Raw genomic sequence first — 19,012 nt, forward strand, 5'->3', positions numbered from 1 at the left:
TCGCGCTGTTAAACTTGTTTTATGATGTAAAACAACACTCAACATGCACACTGTAAATTACAAGCATCCTGCACCATTAAAGGTACAGTAAGTGATGTTAATCCAATACAGTTTTTGTCAAATTCCAACATGGCATCATGACTTTGCGTAAACATACACACCACTAAAGCCAAATGGCGTGTTATCTGTACGCATTTTGAGCTATCCACGTGTATGTCTACGCTGTATACAGCAGATGTAAACATACACACCACATGGTGTCGCCACATTGCGTGTTATTGCGAGAACGTGTTATCGGAAGAACATGACATACTATCGCGAGAAATTCACACACATTTAAAAAAAAAAAAAAAAATTGGGTTTAGGAAAAGAACACAGGGAAAGGCTTTAGTAACACAAAAAGCGACAAAAACATGGAAAATAATGACAAAAACACGCATAGGAAAACAATAAATGGTTGGGTTTAGGAAAGAAACATTGGAAGGCTTAAAAAAAAAGCTGCTGAAAATCGCCACACACGGGACGTGATCCCGGCTCTCCTGGGTGTAAGTCCTGTGTTTTACCAATTCGCCACCCCAACCAACATCCCTTTATACTACTCGCTACGGCGAAAATGAACTCGTAATGTAGGTCAATGGCAGGCGAATTGCATTGATAAACACGCTAAAAAGTGATTACGCGTCTTGATAACACGCCAAAATGGCATACGAATCTTGTTGGTAGGGACGGGTGTATCAGCGGCAGTTGGTACCCGAGAATAGGGGGATTTGAGTCTGGTAAAGGACACCGCGAGCTGCCGGTCGTTTTGGTGTACATCACGGTTAATTTTAGGCAACAGAAAGTGTTACGTGGCGACGGCAGTTAAGTTTGGTACCAAAATAACTTGTTAAGTTTAGGGAAAATATCGTGGTTTGGATCAAAACCCTCCCAAGGAACACGCATTTCTGGGGTGAAAGTCTTCCGTTTTCCCCTGGAAAGCGAACTCCGCTCCCTGCTTGAACGTGCTGTATTTTATGACAGTTCTTTAAGTAATAAATGGAAAGCATTTAAAAAATATATATACATATTGTCTCCCCTTTTTTGTACTGATGCGAAAATGGATCCAATCCGGGACTCAAAACCGTGATCCGAACCGTGAGTTTTGTGATCTGTGGTACCCCTATGCTGGGGGGTTGACGAAAACAACAAGACACCACAAAATGGGACATTTAAGTGAAACTCCCACCGTCGCACAACCCTGCAGCAAATGGACATTTTTCAACGCAGACATGTTGACTTGTTATAGTAGTAAGCTATTTCAGTAGGTCAGCCAGGGCCTCTCCTAAGTGGAATGCAGCCATCAGTAATGGCTTTGAATACACCTGTGCTTTTCCTACTGTGACATGTCAACATGTCTGCCGTGGAAAAAGGTCTATCACCTGATCGCTTGCTTTGGTCTGAACACACCCTCAAGCTCACATTGATCCTTTGTGTGTTGACTCCATGTTGAAATGTTTCTTGTCACAAGTAAAGCTGATGCTAATGACACAGAGCTAATCAAGCTGTCAGCCTGGTAGGCAGGCATGAATGCTAGCATGGCTGTCACCATACCAGAGTACACACACAGACCACAAGAGAGCATATGTGTTGTTAATGTGATTCATGCCTGGATGCTGATACTTCCCCTCATACGCTGGCATGCATGTGGTTGAAATAAACGACAAAGTTGACCCTGTAAAAATGAGTGTGGAGAAAATATGCTGCAGGGAAGGAGGAAGTGTTTTACTAAAAACAGTACTTGGGAGGGACTAAACGTCAAATAAGAGTTTAGAAGAGCAATCACCACAGTGCACATTATATTTAAAAGACCAAACAACGGAATAAGATTTTTTTTTTTCCTTCAGTTTTTTAATAAGGCTTCCTTGCTATTTTGGACCTAAACATCACACTTGTTAACTGTTTTTAAATTTAGATTTCACTGTGTTGGGTCATTCATTAGCTATCTACTCCTAATTCTCAGCAGGGAAACATTGACTCACTCACTCTCACTCCTGCGTACATGCAGATATGTTTAAATGCATGTGTTAAAACTACAAAGTTTAAAGATCCCCCCTCCACCCTCCAAAATGTGTTTATGTCCCCTAAAATATTTGAACCTTACACTATACTGACTTGTATCTGTGCAAAGTCACTAGAGAGGTGTTTTCACATCTCTCTACTGGAATGTCTGTGCACTTCCCTAAAATCTGAGATTGAAAGGTACACCAGGCAAGCTAGATTTGGTCCGTCACATATTCCAAAGGCAATGTTGTTTAATATGCAAAAATACATTTTAGAATTTTAGAAGAATTTTTACTTTAACCCTTCTGTTGTCCTCCTAAAATTTGACCCGTTTTTTATGTCAGAAATATGGGTTGCTTTCAACCAAATTTTCCAAAAATAACCTGGATGCATGGATGTACTGTATGTTGTATGGAACCTACACAGCATTTTTCAAGGTAAAATGAATGATTACTTTCTTTGCATTTTGGGTGTTTTATTCAATTTCTTTTTTTTTTTTTTTTTTTTTTTAAATGGCTTTCAATTCTGTATCAACTTTGACAGGTACCTCTCTGTGATCCACTCAACATCACCTGATCTTAACTATTAGTCAAAATAATTCATAATGTCTGCTTTGACAAATAGGTATAATGTCATATAAATTAGATTTATTTCAAATGAAATAAGTGACAAAAACATTGTAAAATAAGCGTCAAAGGCATCGGAAAAAGCACAAAAAATTCAAAGAGTTCATTCAAAATTCTAAAATTCATGGTCGATGGGAAGACACAAGGGTTACAGGTGGAGAGTATGTTTTACATTTGACTTTAAAACATGTCTGGAGGGGAACTCGCATAGGGGGCTAAGACATACAGTATGTCTTAGCTAACAAGTGAAACACTGTGATAAAGGTAGAAGTACACTAGGCCTACAACTACAGTATGTGTACTGTATGTCTGTGATGTCTCAAGCAATACTCACAAAGTGTACTTTATTTTGTTTGACGGAAATTAGCGGAGGCAGGAAATGTAGAAAGGTAGAACCAGCTATGCTCGAACTACGATAAAATGTGAGCCATCCTGACGAACCACTGACTCAACACACGTAGGCTGACCCATGGGTAGGTCGAGGTAAATAACAGTATGCACTTATGGCAGAAAACAAACAGTAATACTGGTGCAATGTCTTCAATCATAGCTTCTGTTATGCTGATGGAAGTACATTTGATGTTCCAGTAACACCTCAGCTTGTTTTTGTCCTAGTTTAACGTACCATGAAAGTGCTGGGGGGGTGGGGGAATCAATTTTTGAATTTGTAGAGGTATGAAATTTACAGTGAACGCATGAAGCACAAAATTAAACCAGCCTTCATTTAACAATGTAATTACCTGAACATTGATTGTTTAGGGCTTAGGGGACATTTTGCCCCTCTCAGGCAGTGTTTTACTCCCAGGACATGTTCTGTTCCCAAAAAGCTCTGTTAATTAGGTGGATAGTTTGAGGTAGAGTGCGATGCTGTTTATGGTCATACGAGGCCTGGGTCTATAGGGATCTCTAAGGAGTACATTTAGTCAAATTACAGCAGATCATCCACACTGTCCATGTTAAATATCCCCACTGCATTTCCTGTCCCATAAATAGATCTGTTAAACCCACGGGATTATATAAAGTTGCCTTAAGGCTTAAGTGTGTGTTCAATATTCTGTATCCCACTTAAGATTTGTGTGTGAAACGGCCCAGAGTGGAGCCACACCTCAGCTTACACATGTAATAGCTTCCCAGTATGATACTGGTAGCCTGGTAGTCTCTGACGCACAGGAAGCCAGTCTAGTCACCAACTCTAACCACAGACGGAATGGAGGTTTTTTATTTTTTTAACTTGGTTATATAATACGGTTACTATAGAGATGTGACGGAGTGGGGCTTAAGTGGCAAAGGTCATGTGCTGCATTCAAACTCAAAAGATCACAAGAACACTGTATGCGGATTAGTCTAATGAGTTCTTTTCCTTTTGCGATGTCTTAGTGAAGGAAACCAGTTTTCTCTAGACACAACCACACCAGAAGGACTGGATCTATTTTTAGCTCGGGCCTGTCGGCCAAGACTTTTTTTCCTCTTTTCTTCCTGTGTGCAGAGAGCATGATTTAACAGAGGAAATCTTGACCATCTGGGAAATGTACAGACCGGGGTTTGACCGTTTCTTTCTGCTCTGCTAATGGCCTGTTATTGCGGGGCAACAGGGAATCACAGTGCATCAGTGCATCTATACATGCAAGGTTTTCGAACTGTGAGACGTGGAAGGCAAAGAAAACTGTGAGGTGAAAGGGACAGGAACATGCCTGTGTTCTAAAAAACGACAGAAAGTTGGTTATTATAGTTTGGCCCACTGATTTGGACCGTTCACCAACAGAGCCAGCAGTCCCAGGCGGCAGCAGCAGTGGCTGTGACACACAGCTCACAGAGCAAATTAAGGGACTTAAAATCATAACTCCAATCAAATCTGAACACACAGACTGGATACTCGTATTTTTTAGATTCAATAGGGCTTACACTTTGAGAATAAATGTACATAAATTGGCTTAGAAATGAAGAAAAGAGGCTCCTTATATCTCCAGAACTTCCCCGATAAACATTAGGATTGAAATTTTTCTTGAGTATCCGAGTAATCCAGTGATCATTGTGTACATCCGTGGGTACATCGCAAACTAATTTGGCATACTTTTAATGGTGGTAATACTGTCAGACTTTGTAAACCCCTACTTTGGACTAACAGATCTCCAGATCAGAATGTCAGCTGAAAAGAAAGAGGGCGATAAGTGATGAGAGACCTGGGGGGATGGGTTCATATAAACAGAAACTCAGGCCCGGTCATCCATGGGCTTCAAAGTTTCTTTCTTCTTTTTCCGCCTCGCTCCAGATCTTCCATGTGTCTGAGTGAAAACCCATCAGATGCTGATGCTCAAACACAGCGTTTTATTTTCGTAGGGTTGGCTGCCTGGCTACGCTGCCAACAAAAAGTCCTCCTCTCTGCTTTGTCTGCCTGCCTGCCTCTCTTTTGCGAAACCTGGATGTACATATCCAGCTCAATTTAGTTCAGAAGTATAAAATAGGCTTCCTTGTTACAGACATGTTCAGGTGAACAGAAAATGCTCTCTCTCCTGCTTGGATTGTTAAGAGCAGAAGATAGAGGAGGTGATGGATACACACATGTACACATCTGTGTGCTGTTTGCTAATGTAGTTAATTTCCATTGAATAAGTGGTATATTATGCCATTAGTGATTGCATTAGTAGAGAAATAACATGAAGCACCGTAAGGTTACTGTAACCTCACTATTCCTTTAGCAATATTATGAGAATATTATAGAAACATCTTAGTAATATACAGGGCTGTAGACAGCTTCAGTAAACTCAGTATTGATTACAACATAGTGATAGTCAGCTAAGCCCTCATGGGAGAATAATAAAACTATTAGTGTTTTTAATACAGTGCAATATGGCCAGTTGATATCACGACGGGCTACTGAAAACCAATTCTGTTTTTATTATTTCTTTCAAATGTGGTGTACTGCCAATCTAGATGTGGTTTCGATTGTAAAATTGAGTGCGTTTGGCTGCTGTACAGCTGTCCTCCTTTACAACACTTTCTGTCTACTGTACACATTCTCTCTATCTCTTCTCCTTTCTCCTTCTCTTATTCCTCTTCTATCCTCCCCATTTCTCCTCATAACCCCCCTTGATGTGACCTGTAATTTCTCTGGTCTTCTCTCCTCTGCTTACTGCAGGAACCTTGTGGAACCTGTCGTCCTACGAACCCCTGAAGATGGTGATCATCAACCACGGCCTGCAGACCCTGACCAATGAGGTCATCATCCCCCACTCGGGGTGGGAGCACGAGCCAAACGAGGACTCGAAGCCCCGCGACGCCGAGTGGACCACCGTCTTTAAGAACACCTCCGGCTGCCTCAGGTAGGGTTAGCCCGTACGTACTAATGCACCGGTAGTTACGTTGTAACTGAATTTAGTCATGAATTGAGAGAAGTACATCATTTTACAAGAGTTTGATTACATTTTGATTCAGTTCAAGTCCCATGAACTAAAATGCTGTTTCAGTGGCTTGTCTACAAAATTTAATTGTGGTAAAAGGGGGAGGGGAGTAGTGGACTTTTCAGCATGAGCCAGCTGTCTCTCTCAGCCCCCACCATTATATCTCTGTCTGCTACACACCTGACTGTCTTATAGGCTATATTAGCCCTCATACACAATCTGGACTGTGGTCATAACATCGACATCTTATAACTTATTCCCTGTTATATATTGTTCTAATTCTATTATGTTTTATTATTGTCTTTTCATAGACATAGTTAATATTTAATAATAAGCTATTGCACTGTTCAATCCCTGCACTGTTCTCTTTTGCACTACCACCATCGCACACACTCTACCATAGCACCTTTAACTCTTTAAATTTCTGTGAGTGATTTTTATAACTTTTTATGACTCCTTAAATTTCTGTGAGTGATTTGTATGTATGTGAGATATATGTGTGTATGTGCGTTTGTTGTGTTAAGCTACTGGATGCCTAAAATTTCACTCGGGATGAATAAAGTATCTATCTATCTATCTATCTATCTAAAAACAATTTTCACATGTGTACAGCGGTATCAAGGTTTGGAGATATATCAGCATAAAAAAATAATACAGTTGTCAAACTTTTTTTTTTTTTTTTTATCTTGAATATAAAATGATTCCAAAAATGTTGTAGTCGAGTCAAACTTTGTTGCAACCACAGAATCAGAGCTAAAAGGATTAGTCAGTTAAAAGATGAGTTGATCTGCATCTATTTTGATAATCTGTTAATCGTTTCAGTCAATTTTCAAGCAAAAATACCAAACATTTGCTGGTTCCAGCTTCTAAAATGTGAGGATCAGATGCTTTTCTTAGTTGTATGTGATAGGGAACTGTATACAGTATTTTGGGGGGTTTGGGACTCATTATTTGGATAAACAAGCAATTTGAAGATTTCACCTTGGGCTCTGGGAAATAAAAATGGACATTTTATAGCTAAATTGTTTAAAGTGCTCATATTATGCTTTTTGGCTTTTTCCCTTTCCTTTATTGTGTTATATGTATCCTTTTTGTGCACGTTATAGGTTTAAAAAGTGAAAAAGCCCAAAGATGGAACAGAAGTGAGATGTCTCACTCAGACACACAAAAGGAGCTGCAGCAATGTGCAGTATGACAAAAATATGGTGTTTTCTGAAAATTTAACCACATAAACCTATTCTGGTACAATCTCTAAATACAATTATGAACCTGAAAATGAGCATAATATGAGCACTTTAATCAACTAATTAACGAAGATCTGTATATTAACCAATCCTCTGATAATAAAAGTCTAAAGTAGTAATTGTACCAAAAAGCTTTAAAACATAATGAACATTTAGCAAATCTAGGAAGCTGTGTTTTGATGCTCAGGCAGGTTAAAAGCTTTTGGACAAAACTAGTTTTAAATCAGGAAAGACGCAGAAAGACAACAAGGTGACAGAGGGTCAGATTTATTCAGGTTAAAGTCAGTTTGTTTTTACAGCCTGTGGACACATTTTAGAGATCATCCTGGATTTTATAGAGGGGGGGACCCTAAACACACAGACAGCATTGAACCTTTGTTTTTCCTAAGTTGCCAGTTGTAGCTGGGGACAGGTGTGACGTATATTAGACTACATATGTGCTCTTGTTGGCCCTGGGCCAGGGTCAGGTTTAACTTCTTTGCATACTAAAATAATTTATGATATGGCAGATGCTGTGTTCTTCTGTCCCTGCGTGTCTGTATGTATGTTAAATGCAAGATGTCTGTGTGCAGGAGGATCGCTGGGTGACTTTAGGAAAACACGGGTACAGTTAGGGCTGGGTATCAAACTCTTTTTACGCACCGACCGAATTGCCTCCTTAGTATCGAGTATCGAAAAATGCCTCGTCATTCAATACCAAATTTCAATACCTAAGGGGTCAATCTCATTAGTGACATTGAGCTAATTAGCACGCAGCATGCATCTGTCTTACATTGTACGTTGTAGAGACACGCAGGAAAAACTCTACGCCAGAAACAGGGCTCACGTATAAGGAGCTGAAAAAAAAATAAAAAAAGATTTATGTTTTAATTTCTTTTTGTTAAAGGAACATGCCAACTTATTGGGAATTTAGCTTATTCACTGTAACCCCCAGAGTAAGACAAGTCGATACATACCCTTCTCATCTCCGTGCGTGCTGTAATGCTGCCTGACGGCTCCAGCATTAGCTTAGCCCAGCACAGATCCTGCAGGTAACTGGTTCCAACTAGCCTACTGCTCCCAATTGTGGCAAAAGTGACAAAATAACTCCAACATGTTCCTATTTACATGTTGTGATTTGTAAGTCTGGCGTGTACAAAAAAACAACGTAACATGAGACACAGCCATCTTCTAACAGTAAACAAACCTGGAACTATATTCTCAGACAGGCTTGCTGCGAGCATATCACTCCGCCCAAGTACTATATTCTTCCGCCTGAGAATATAGTTCCCAGTTTGTTTACAGTTAGAAGACGGCTGTGTCTCATGTTACGTTGTTTTTTGTACACGCTGTGACTCTATAAATCACAACATGTGAATAGGAACATGTTGGCGCTATTTTGTCACTTATTTGGAGCAGTAGGATTACTGGAACCAGTCACCTGCAGGATCTGTGCTGGCCTGATGCCGCTGGAGCCGTCAGACAGCCTTACAGCACGCACTGAGATGAGAAGGGTATGTATGGACTTGTCTAACTCTGAGGGTTACGGTGAATAAGCTAAATTCCCAATAAGTCGGCGTGTTCCTTTAAAATAGATTTTTATGAAATTGGTATCAAAGTCACGTTATCTGTACCGGTATTGACCTTTTTTTTAACGGTACCCAACCCTAGGTACAGTACAGTGTGGTATCACTTATGAAGATGTCTATCTACTGCACTATGGGAGATAGCTTGTAAATGTTTCTCTATTTGTATCTTGTCGTATCTTCGTAATATAGGCTGTGTAACTTTGTTACAACTCCACCTGAGGCCAATGAATAGCATTAGCTGCAAACTAAACGAGCTACAATTCAATAATCACACAAATGAAGTCAGTCTAGCGCTTATTAAGGCTGAGAGAAGATACATTGAGCCCACCGTGCAAATGAGTTGCCTCGTAACAAGTCAGTAGGATTTTTGTTTTGTTTTTATTGCACTCTTTCTATTTGTTGATAAGAAAAACGGCATGCAAACATCGGTATTAACTCGGATGAAAAACATTTAGATGTCATTAATCTTCACATATGAGCTAAAGTTATTCCCATCACTGAACTGGGAAGTCACACTGCTCTGCTCTGATTGTTTCCAGTGACTGCAACCGAAACCTTGAGGTGTTCTTAAGTCAGTCATCCAAAATGGTGTTAACTTCTCCATTTCCACACAGTGACATAAGTGACACACCTCACTGTTCAAGTGGTGTGACTCACACGGCCAATCCGCTGACCCTGTCTGCTCCATGCAGACTGTTTATTTTTAAATGTGTTTATTCTAATTGTCCTGCATACCTTAAACAGCATTTAATACCATATTGCTCTACATACTCACTTAGACATCTTCAATGTCCAACATTTTTTACGGTACCAAGGTTATTTTCTGTAGCTGGTAGGAGAGCATTTCAATATAAAGCTCCTTTTGACTGGAATAATCTTCCTCTTTCTCTGAGGTCTATTTCTACATTTGGTCTATTCAAGTCCTCACTTTTTTCTTTTCTTAAAACTACGTGTTCTTGTAATTAGGGATACCAAGTATATTAAATATAAATGGTTTGTGTTTTTTTTTTATACTTATATGCGAGATGTTATGTTATCGGATATGTTATATTTTGTCATGATGCATTAGTTGTTTAATGTATTTGGCTGATTATTTTGTCAATATACTTTAATATGTGTGCTATGTTAACTGTTTATCAGCAGGAAACTCACTAAAAGGTTTTGAATCCCATACCTTTTAATTCCATTACCGTTACCTTTGATCTTTAGTCCAACAATGTCCACAGTAATGTACAATACATGGACAAGGTGTCAAACAGAGTTATAACCACGCTGATGTTTCAAACACCAAAATAACACATTAAAGTCTTTCTCCTATTTAGTTTGCAGCAAAAATAGGAATTTATTTCTTGGGTTCTCACTGGGTTCTCTCTATTTCCATTCAGTCGATCGGTATAGAAATCAGCAACTATTTGGATAACGATTATGTCATTTTTCAAGTAGAAATAACAGACATTCCATGGTTCCTGCTTACATTTTTTTTAAGGATTAGCTGTTTGTGTTGTCCTACATGACAGTAGACTGAATCACTTTAGGTTTTAGACTGTCATTCTGGCAAAACAGGCAATTTGAAGATATCAGCTTGGGTTTTTAGAAAATTGCAATTTTTTTATTGTTTTGTGACATTTTATCCACGAAATGATTAATCAATCGAGAAGTTTACTGCAGGGGGGGCCACCAAATTATGGTCCATTTTTTTTTAAAGTTTCCAAGAAAATTTAAATGTGTTAACAGGAATCCAACATATTATTAGCAAATATGAATCAGCCAACCCATTGATGATAAGCGTACTGTCGTATAGGAAAGGTAGTCACTAAAATAGCCATCCACAGATAAGAGTTTAGATTCTCTGCCCGACATATATGTCCCGCCACTATCCTCTGGCTGGGCCGGGCCCTTCATCAAGCATTTGTGTTTTTTTAATCATTACTTTATTAGCCCAATTGGGTATAGAGAAAGCTATGCCTCTCCAACTTCTCCCGTAGCTCTGGGTATATGTCCTGCACTGACTTGAGTGTGAGGTAAACTGGGCTAAATCGCGTCTCCCCCATCTGTAGCTGTCTTCGATAATTGCGCAACCAGGCCAGATTGTTTCAGATATCTCACGAGTCCTTTAGCAGCAGATATGGTCTCTCCTATATCTGGCGTGTTGTTGGCCAGTGCGTCTGCATGCAGACAAGAAAGTCTCCTATATGGTTCCAGGGCTTTGATTATGTTGCTGCCTTGATCTGTTACCCACAGGTAAAAGGAATTGTAGTTGAAAACGTCAACTAAATCTGGCTTGGGCTCCTAATTACAGTTAATGTGTCGGGCCGGGCCGGGCCGGCTCTGACACAACGTGCACAGGCTCCCGTAGGGTCAGGCTTGATTTTTTTTGGGCCCGATCTAAGCTTTACCACAGATACGGTTTCATCCTAAGGATACACTGTGGCACATGTACGTTTAACATTAAAACATGATTTATAAACTCATGCCAGCAATTTTTATTTATAAAAGCATAGTAATCTATGCAAAAAAAAGTATGTATTAAGGCTTTCGGCCACCCTACATTTTATTGTAAGCCCAGTTTAATATGCAACTTAATTTTTATACAATTAAATAACATGTTTGCGATGTAGTAGGGGGTCCCTGCTCCATCTCTCTTTCAGTTAAGGGGTCCTCGGCTTAAAACGCATTGAAGACCCCTGGTCTAAAAGCTTCCCTGTTTTCAAAAATATTGCACTCTGCACTTTTGTGTTGAAGAGTGTCAGCTGAATACCTGATATTCAAATTGGCTGCAATTTAAGTGCCAGGCAAAAATCGAGTGTACCTCAGAAACAGCAAAACATCAGCGAAACAACCTCTCTGCCTCGGCCTGTAAACGCTGTCATCAATTGAGGATGACAACTTGAGAGCAGCAATCTTGAATTCCTGTTATTATCTCCTCTCATCTACCTTCCTTGCTAAATCTGTCATTGTTGGCTTCAAATGCAGAATGACAGACTGTAGTACATTAGGAAAGACAGAGTGTGTATGTGGGTTATCACACCTCACGCCTGGCTGTGCTGTTCTCCTCCTGGGCCGGCCATGCCCGTCTAGACTGTAATCCAGAGCAGAGTGTCTCCTGGAGTAGACACTGCGGCGTGCTGGTTGACATCCAGAACAATATAGCATCCAAATCCGGCTTAGACAGAAAGTACCAGAATGCATTTTCACACGTTATTGCTCAGCATTGGATGCTTTCCAGCTAGTTTTCTCTGGCTGTAGAAAAGTGTGGAAACTTGCTTATAATTATTAGAACATTTTCTGCTGAGTTGAAGAGCAGCATTAACGAACCAACAGGGAATAAAATACAAAGCGCTCTGATATAACTGAGGAAAGTTGAAGTGAAGTCATGCAATTATTGATCAGCACCACAGTGGGAACCCTGCTCTCACTGCCTCTTACTGTGTCTCATTGTCTTCCCCATGATGTCTTTCATTATGTCTTTCCTTTTTGTGTGTGCATGTACTGTATGTTCTTCATCTTCCCAAACACTATATCCAAACCTCATCACCCCCTGATGCCACATATCTCACTTCTGGCACATACCACATTATCTCCCCTGCGCTCTAACTTCCTCGACCCACGATGCAGCCACCGCTGACGGAGAATACATCTCCATGGTAACTGTGACCAAGTCCACAGTTGCCTAGACGCAGGGTTTATGCGCTGGGGGAGAAGTGCTGATGCCAGGGAGAATCTGTTTGCTCACGCCAACAGAGACGCAGCTTACACCTCAATAAAGCCGGGTGATAGTTTTATTATAATAACCTCCTCTGTTGATAGGAGCCAGCTTATTTACAGTGTTTATGCTGTGGGCTCAGTGAAAGGCACACTGTGTGTGTGTGTGTGTGTGTGTGTGTGTGTGTGTGTGTGTGTGTGTGTGTGTGTGTGTGTGTGTGTGTGTGTGTGTGTTTTTTGTTGGGGGTGGGGGATGTACTGTACACCAGGGTTGTGTATCAAGAGCTGGTTCTGAATTAGAACTGGTCCCTGTACAATAAATGGGAATAAAAATGCCTTTCAGTTCTACATCAGCTGCTGTGCATCAATGTTTATAATACAGTATGTCAGATTGGAGGTATGATTTACTAATGTGTGATTTTAACCAAAGACAAAGGATGATTTGGGTACATTTAATCACAAAATAAATATAATTGAATGTGGGGAGAAGTGATGACAAACGTCTTATGACTAAGCTTTACCTTCAGCTGGGTATAGGAACAGGTACAGGACCCTGAGGTGCAAGGGAGCTCACTTTGGCAAAAGCCTGGCGTCTGCAGCCATAGCAACCCTAAACAAGCAGCTGAGATAAATCACTGCCACTTTGTCTGTTTACCTGTCTGTGTTATTACCCTGCATGTCATTCTGTTATTTTTGTACTTTTGTTTTTATGTGAGCGTGCTGCGTCCATAATGTACGGTTTGTGACAAAGAATTTCCCCTTGGTGACAATGATGTCTAAAGTCATAAGAATCACATAAAGGTAGGGCATCCAACTAAAGTGAATATGTCACTTGTGCATGTCAAGATGGAGAGTGTTTATAAATCATTGCTGGTCTTGTGCTTTTGGACCGTGTTTCCCAAAATGAAAAAAGCCAATTAGAGCTTTATAGACGAGTAAACAGAAAGATGGTGACAGAAAAATTGCAACAAAAATGGCGACAAGCATGGATGAGATAGAAGCAGCTTCCTTGATCAACCTGACACCTTGGCCCAGCAACTACTGCAGCTTCTGTGTCAACATGACACCATTACTGATTGTTTAGGGCAAAGCATACTATAATAACAAACATGATTACAGACTGAATAACAAGCCTTTTTCATGGCAGGCATTTGGAATTGTTGTAGTATAAGTACAGGCATTACTAACATTAACAATGGCTCTGTTCTATTCAAGTAGAGCTGGGCAATATATCGATATTATATCAATATTGTGATATGAGAGTCGATATCGTCTTAGATTTTGGATATCGTAATACCGTGATATGGCATAAGTGGTCTTTTCCTGGTTTTAAAGGCTGCATTACAGTAAAGTGATGTCATTTTCTGAACTTACCAGACTGTTCTAGCTGTTGTATTATTTGCCTTTACCCACGTAGTCATTCTATCCACATTACTGATGATTATTTATCACAAATCTCATTGTGTAAATATTTTGGGAAAGCACCAATAGTCAACACTACAATATTTTTTGCGGTATCAATATCGAGGTATTTGGTCAAAAATATTGTGATATTTGATTTTCTCCATATCGCCCAGCCCTATATTCAAGTGTCCCAGTACGCTGTAGCAGCATGCACACTGCCAGGACTCTGAAACTGAAGCAGCTAAATGGCATTCTGACATCATTCATTTTATCGTTTACACCTGTGCTTTTCCTAGTGTGACGTGTCAAAATGTGTGGTGTGAATGATGTGAAACATGTCTATGATGTGAGTTTCTAGCAGCGGAAATCTGCTGATATTAAAGGTGAATTTGGCTTTTAACATTTTTTTGAGTCTATTTTCTTACTCTTATAAGATAATAAAAGAAGATTGGATAAGGTGAATGATGATCCATAAGATAAAACATAAAGGATACCCAACCCCAAGGTACACATATGGTCCTGCAGTGTTGCCGTTGACCTTGCAGGGCATTAGCTGAGATCAGCCATATCTCCATCCATCTCCATCAGTCCCCATACATCTTGCTCCAGTCTATTTGTCCCAGCTGCTCTATTGTCCTCTGTTGGCCACATGACTCTTGAGCCACCTTCACACCCACACAGATCACCGTGACAGGCACAGACACAGACAGATGTACAAATTCAAAGCTACTTATTCTTTTAGCCTCTGATAATAAAATACTCCTCACAACCGTCCCTGGTCCAGACATAATGAGAGCAGAAAACGGCCCAATTTTCCTGATGCGAAATGCCACATAAAAATGCTATTCAAGTACATTGTGATGGCTTGAATACTTTTAAATTGGGAGCCTTTTTAAAATGGCACTGATCCATTGTGGTACCCCTTTTCTTCCTGTCATTAGGATGAATGGTGAGAGCACAGAACATTGAAAACTGGCAATGCACGAAAAGCTTATTTTTTTTTCAGAGCTTAATATTTCCTAAAGGACCTTGTGCCTTTGCAGAGAAATATTGTTTGTCGATTTCTGCACTTGGTTGTCATTGTTTAGTAGCATTGTATTGTGGTATTTGGTCATTGTATTCTTTGACCTTCAAAATATGAGTGTAAACTTAAAGGTGCTCTAAGTGATGTGACGCATTTTTTAGGCTACAACGTTTTTCGTCACATACAGCAAACATCTCCTCACTATCAGCTAGCTGCCAGAGCCCTGATCACACTGTAAAAAAAACGCTCACTGCAGCAGCGTTAGCACGTAGGCTACTTCCTCAATGCATATGATGTTTTTTTACAGGGTGTTCAGGGTACAGGCAGCTAGTGGATAGTGAGGAGATGTTTTTTTTACAGTGTGTTCAGGGTACAGGCAGCTAGCGGATAGGGAGGAGAGGTTTTTTTACAGTGTGTTCAGGGTACAGGCAGCTAGCGGATAGGGAGGAGAGGTTTTTTTACAGTGTGTTCAGGGGACAGGCAGCTAGCGGATAGGGAAGAGATGTTTGCTGTATGTGACAAAAAATGTTGTAGCCTAAAAAATGCGTCACATCATTTAGAGAACTTTTAATTTTGCCAGTGATATCATGAGCAGAAAATCGATCTGCTGTTGAAGGAGCAAAGTTTTTTTTTTTTTTTTTTGCCAAAAAAATTCTTAAATGGTTCTAGATCTGAAAATGTTAGGGGCTGAATGGGAAAACGACACACCCATGGACATTCTACATACTGCCTCTTCTTTACTACTGTTAGTCAGTGGATTATGAGATTTAGTCATGATTTATTAGCCTGGTTGACACCAGACCCACTCTCAGTTGTAACTGAGAGTGGGTCTGGGCAAGGTTCATTCACAGCACATTTCCAAAGGGGCGTCGCCAACGGACGCCGCTCAAATGCCTATTAGCGCAATTGGATAGTCCTTCAACCAATCGCAGCAACGATCCGGGTGACGGAGCAGCGACAGCGGCATAAACGGGTCGCTTTGGTGGCCACCATGTTGAATGTAAACAAAAAGCTGCTCGCCGTCGCTGCGCTATCATCATTGTGTAAAGCCCGTCTCAACGGTTGTGATTGGTTTAAAGCCCAATGTGTAAAATTGGAAATGGGCTTGAATGGGCTCTTGGCCAGACTGACTTGCAGAGCAAATCTCAAATTTGCCGGAAGTTCGTCAGGGTTTTCCCAGGCTAATGATTTGTGGTAGGGCTGCACAATTAATCAAATATGAATCGTAATGACGATTTTGGCTTCCAACAAGTAAATGCACATGATCGACTGCATTGATCGTAGAGATGTTCCGATACCGATACCAGTATCGGTATCAGCTCCGATACTGCCTAAAACGCTGTTATCGGTATCGGGAAGTACTGGAGTTTATGCACCGATCCGATACCACGTAATAAAGCCCTAAAGAAAATCTACATTAAAGTAGTTTATTTATGTTCTTTTTCCGTTGACTGACTGTCAAACTGGAGAATAAAAGAAAGTTCTGGGACATTCATTGTTTGTGTTTGTTCACGTTTCACAAAGAGTTTAACCTGAGCCAGACCGACAACAAAGATAGAAATCATATCACATCCATACAGGGATAGTAGTAGTTGTTAAAACATAATGAAATATATGACACTCTGGTATCGGATCGGTACTCGGTATCGGCCAATACGCAAGTTCAGGTATCGGAATCGGTATCGGGAAGCAAAAAAGTGGTATCGGGCCATCTCTAATTGATCGATATTGACATTAAAATGCACTGCATGTCAAATCAAGCGCTTCCTAAACTAACAGCATGCCTGGGGAAGGCCAGCCGGTGGCATTACGCACAGCCATTCACTGTTAAAAATGTCAACAGGTTGGCGTCTGGAGACCTCTACACACATCAGAGTGATCTGTTATAACTCAACTCTGGAGCCAGCATAGTGCAAGCATGGCTAAAACAATCCCAGTTAAATATGCCGTCATATTGCAGCTAGGATTGGTGACGTGATCCCTTATGGTTGCTGGTTGTCATAGTAATGCAATACACTTACAAGCATGTTTCTGTTTTCATCATTTTAATTTAAAGATTTTAAGATTGATGTGTGTGCATGTTATGCAGATGGACATCACTGTGAAGGTGTGCCATGGTTTAAAAAAGTTGATCTATGTGGGTAAGGGATACTGTTTTACAAATCCAAGGTAGACTGCTTCTTTTGTGGTTCCCACATCTAACCATTAATTAACAGAGGCCTTGCTGTCTGATTGCTTAGATTAGAATGTTACTCACATGGGGATAATGTACAGTAAGACAACAACAGATGGTAACTCCGGGATAGATCAAAATCACCAGCACTTGTAGACATTAACCCCCACTAAATGTTACACCACCAGATAACCCTGTCCAGTGACAACAGCACCGTCTCCACTGACAGATGCACCCGTCCATAAACCTCGTACAAAGACAACTGCTCCCTGAAAGACTCCTGGAAATGAAACAGCTGACAATAAAACTCTACTGTCTGTCTGCCCCGAAACACACTCCTGTCTAATAAATCCGAGGTGGCTGCTCCTCCGGATCCATTTACAGGGGAGGTGGTGACCATTTTCTGACAGCTGAAAATGGATGGCTTTTAGTTTATGAGCGGGTCCAGATGGCCGGTGCTGTCTGCCTGGTCTATACCAAAGATCAGTTTTAATTAGCACTAACTATCCACATCAGGGGTCTTCATCGTTTTTAGGCCAAGGACCCCTTAGCTAAAAGGTAAAGCTAAAAAAAAAAAAGTTTCAAATTTCATAATTTGGCAGCCCCCCCTGCACTAACTCTGAGGACCCCTTAGGGGTCACGGACCCCATGTTGAATATCTCTGATCTACACTTCACAGACACAGAGATACTCATAGGCTGGCCAAGAAGATGACAACGTGTGATGTGGCTTTGTGGCTAGAGTTCTGCTCATGGTCAGGGGTTAAAGTAGGCCGGAACGATCCGGAACAACGTTCCAGCACCTTCGATTAACACATTAATTAATCTAAATGGCAGTTTCATATATCAGTGTTTCCCGTTAGTTTAAAATAACGCCAAATATCCATTTCAGTGTTTCCTCTATTCACTCTCAGCAGCGCGCACCATGAGTCCATGCACAGGTGTCTGTGGTGAGTTTGCACGCCTGTAAAAATAGCAGGACAGTCGCGTACTGTCTGTTAAAGTCAGCTGAACAGGTGAAGATGACGTTGTCGGTAGCCTACCGGTTACAAACAGTCTTGGTAGTGAGCGTAAAATAAAAGTGTTTTTAGCTGAGCTGAACCAGAGAATGTTTCGTTAAAACAGATCAGTGATGCTGTTCCGCCCTCATTGTTCTCCGTGTAGTTAGCTGGAAGTGAATGTAGCTCCGGTGTGTTTTAATGTGGACTGACTGCGTCAGACTCCGTTTAAAAATAGCCTTTGCAATGTGGTAACTAAGAGGTAATTTGGCCTCGTGCTCTGATTAATTCGGCATGCAATTATCACACCAGTCATAATTTAGTTTAAATAAAAACTCAACTCCTGGCTTGTTTTGGAAGAAGGAAATAACGAAAGTAACAGGTTACCTATAGCTGTAAAAGTGAGTTTTCTTTAAGTGCTGTGTAGTGGATAGAGACTTTATTAAAGTAGCCTACTGTAGTAGGAGTAGTGTTAAATTCAAATTTGAGAATGGAGTTTTGGTAACCCCTGCTCATGGTGTAGGCCCATTCTGACTTGTAAAAGAAGAAATAGTAATCACAGAAGGATGCTTCTAATATAATCCAAAAAGAGCAAACATCATACTGTACTGTATGTATAGCAGTGTTGGATGTGATATGTGTTTCTGTCCACACAGCACTCCAGCTCTGCTTACCTCTGCAAGGCTGCCATTCTTCCCCAGTACTAACTGGGGGTCGGCTAATGGGATTATGTGGGTTGGAAGCCCTCATAAATGAAGTCCCTGGTGAGGAGCACGGAGCCCCAGCTATCTCTTAACCCTCTTTAAAGCCTCGCCTTTCACACTCAGTCAGACAGG

At 40.6% G+C, this 19,012-nt stretch overlaps 1 protein-coding gene across 6 annotated transcripts in view; it reads left to right on the plus strand.

The window, feature by feature from the left end:
• Positions 1-19,012, plus strand: part of arvcfb (ARVCF delta catenin family member b) — a 280,461-nt gene that overhangs the window by 201,964 nt on the left and 59,485 nt on the right. For all 6 annotated transcript variants that reach the window (XM_028579335.1, XM_028579336.1, XM_028579334.1 and 3 more), the window contains one exon: positions 5,803-5,986. In XM_028579335.1, coding sequence (XP_028435136.1) covers positions 5,803-5,986 — 184 coding nt within the window. The remainder of the gene's footprint in view (positions 1-5,802; positions 5,987-19,012) is intronic.

The sequence above is a fragment of the Perca flavescens genome, chromosome 5, assembly GCF_004354835.1.
Source record: "Perca flavescens isolate YP-PL-M2 chromosome 5, PFLA_1.0, whole genome shotgun sequence".
In the NCBI taxonomy this organism is placed as follows: Eukaryota; Metazoa; Chordata; class Actinopteri; order Perciformes; family Percidae; genus Perca; species Perca flavescens.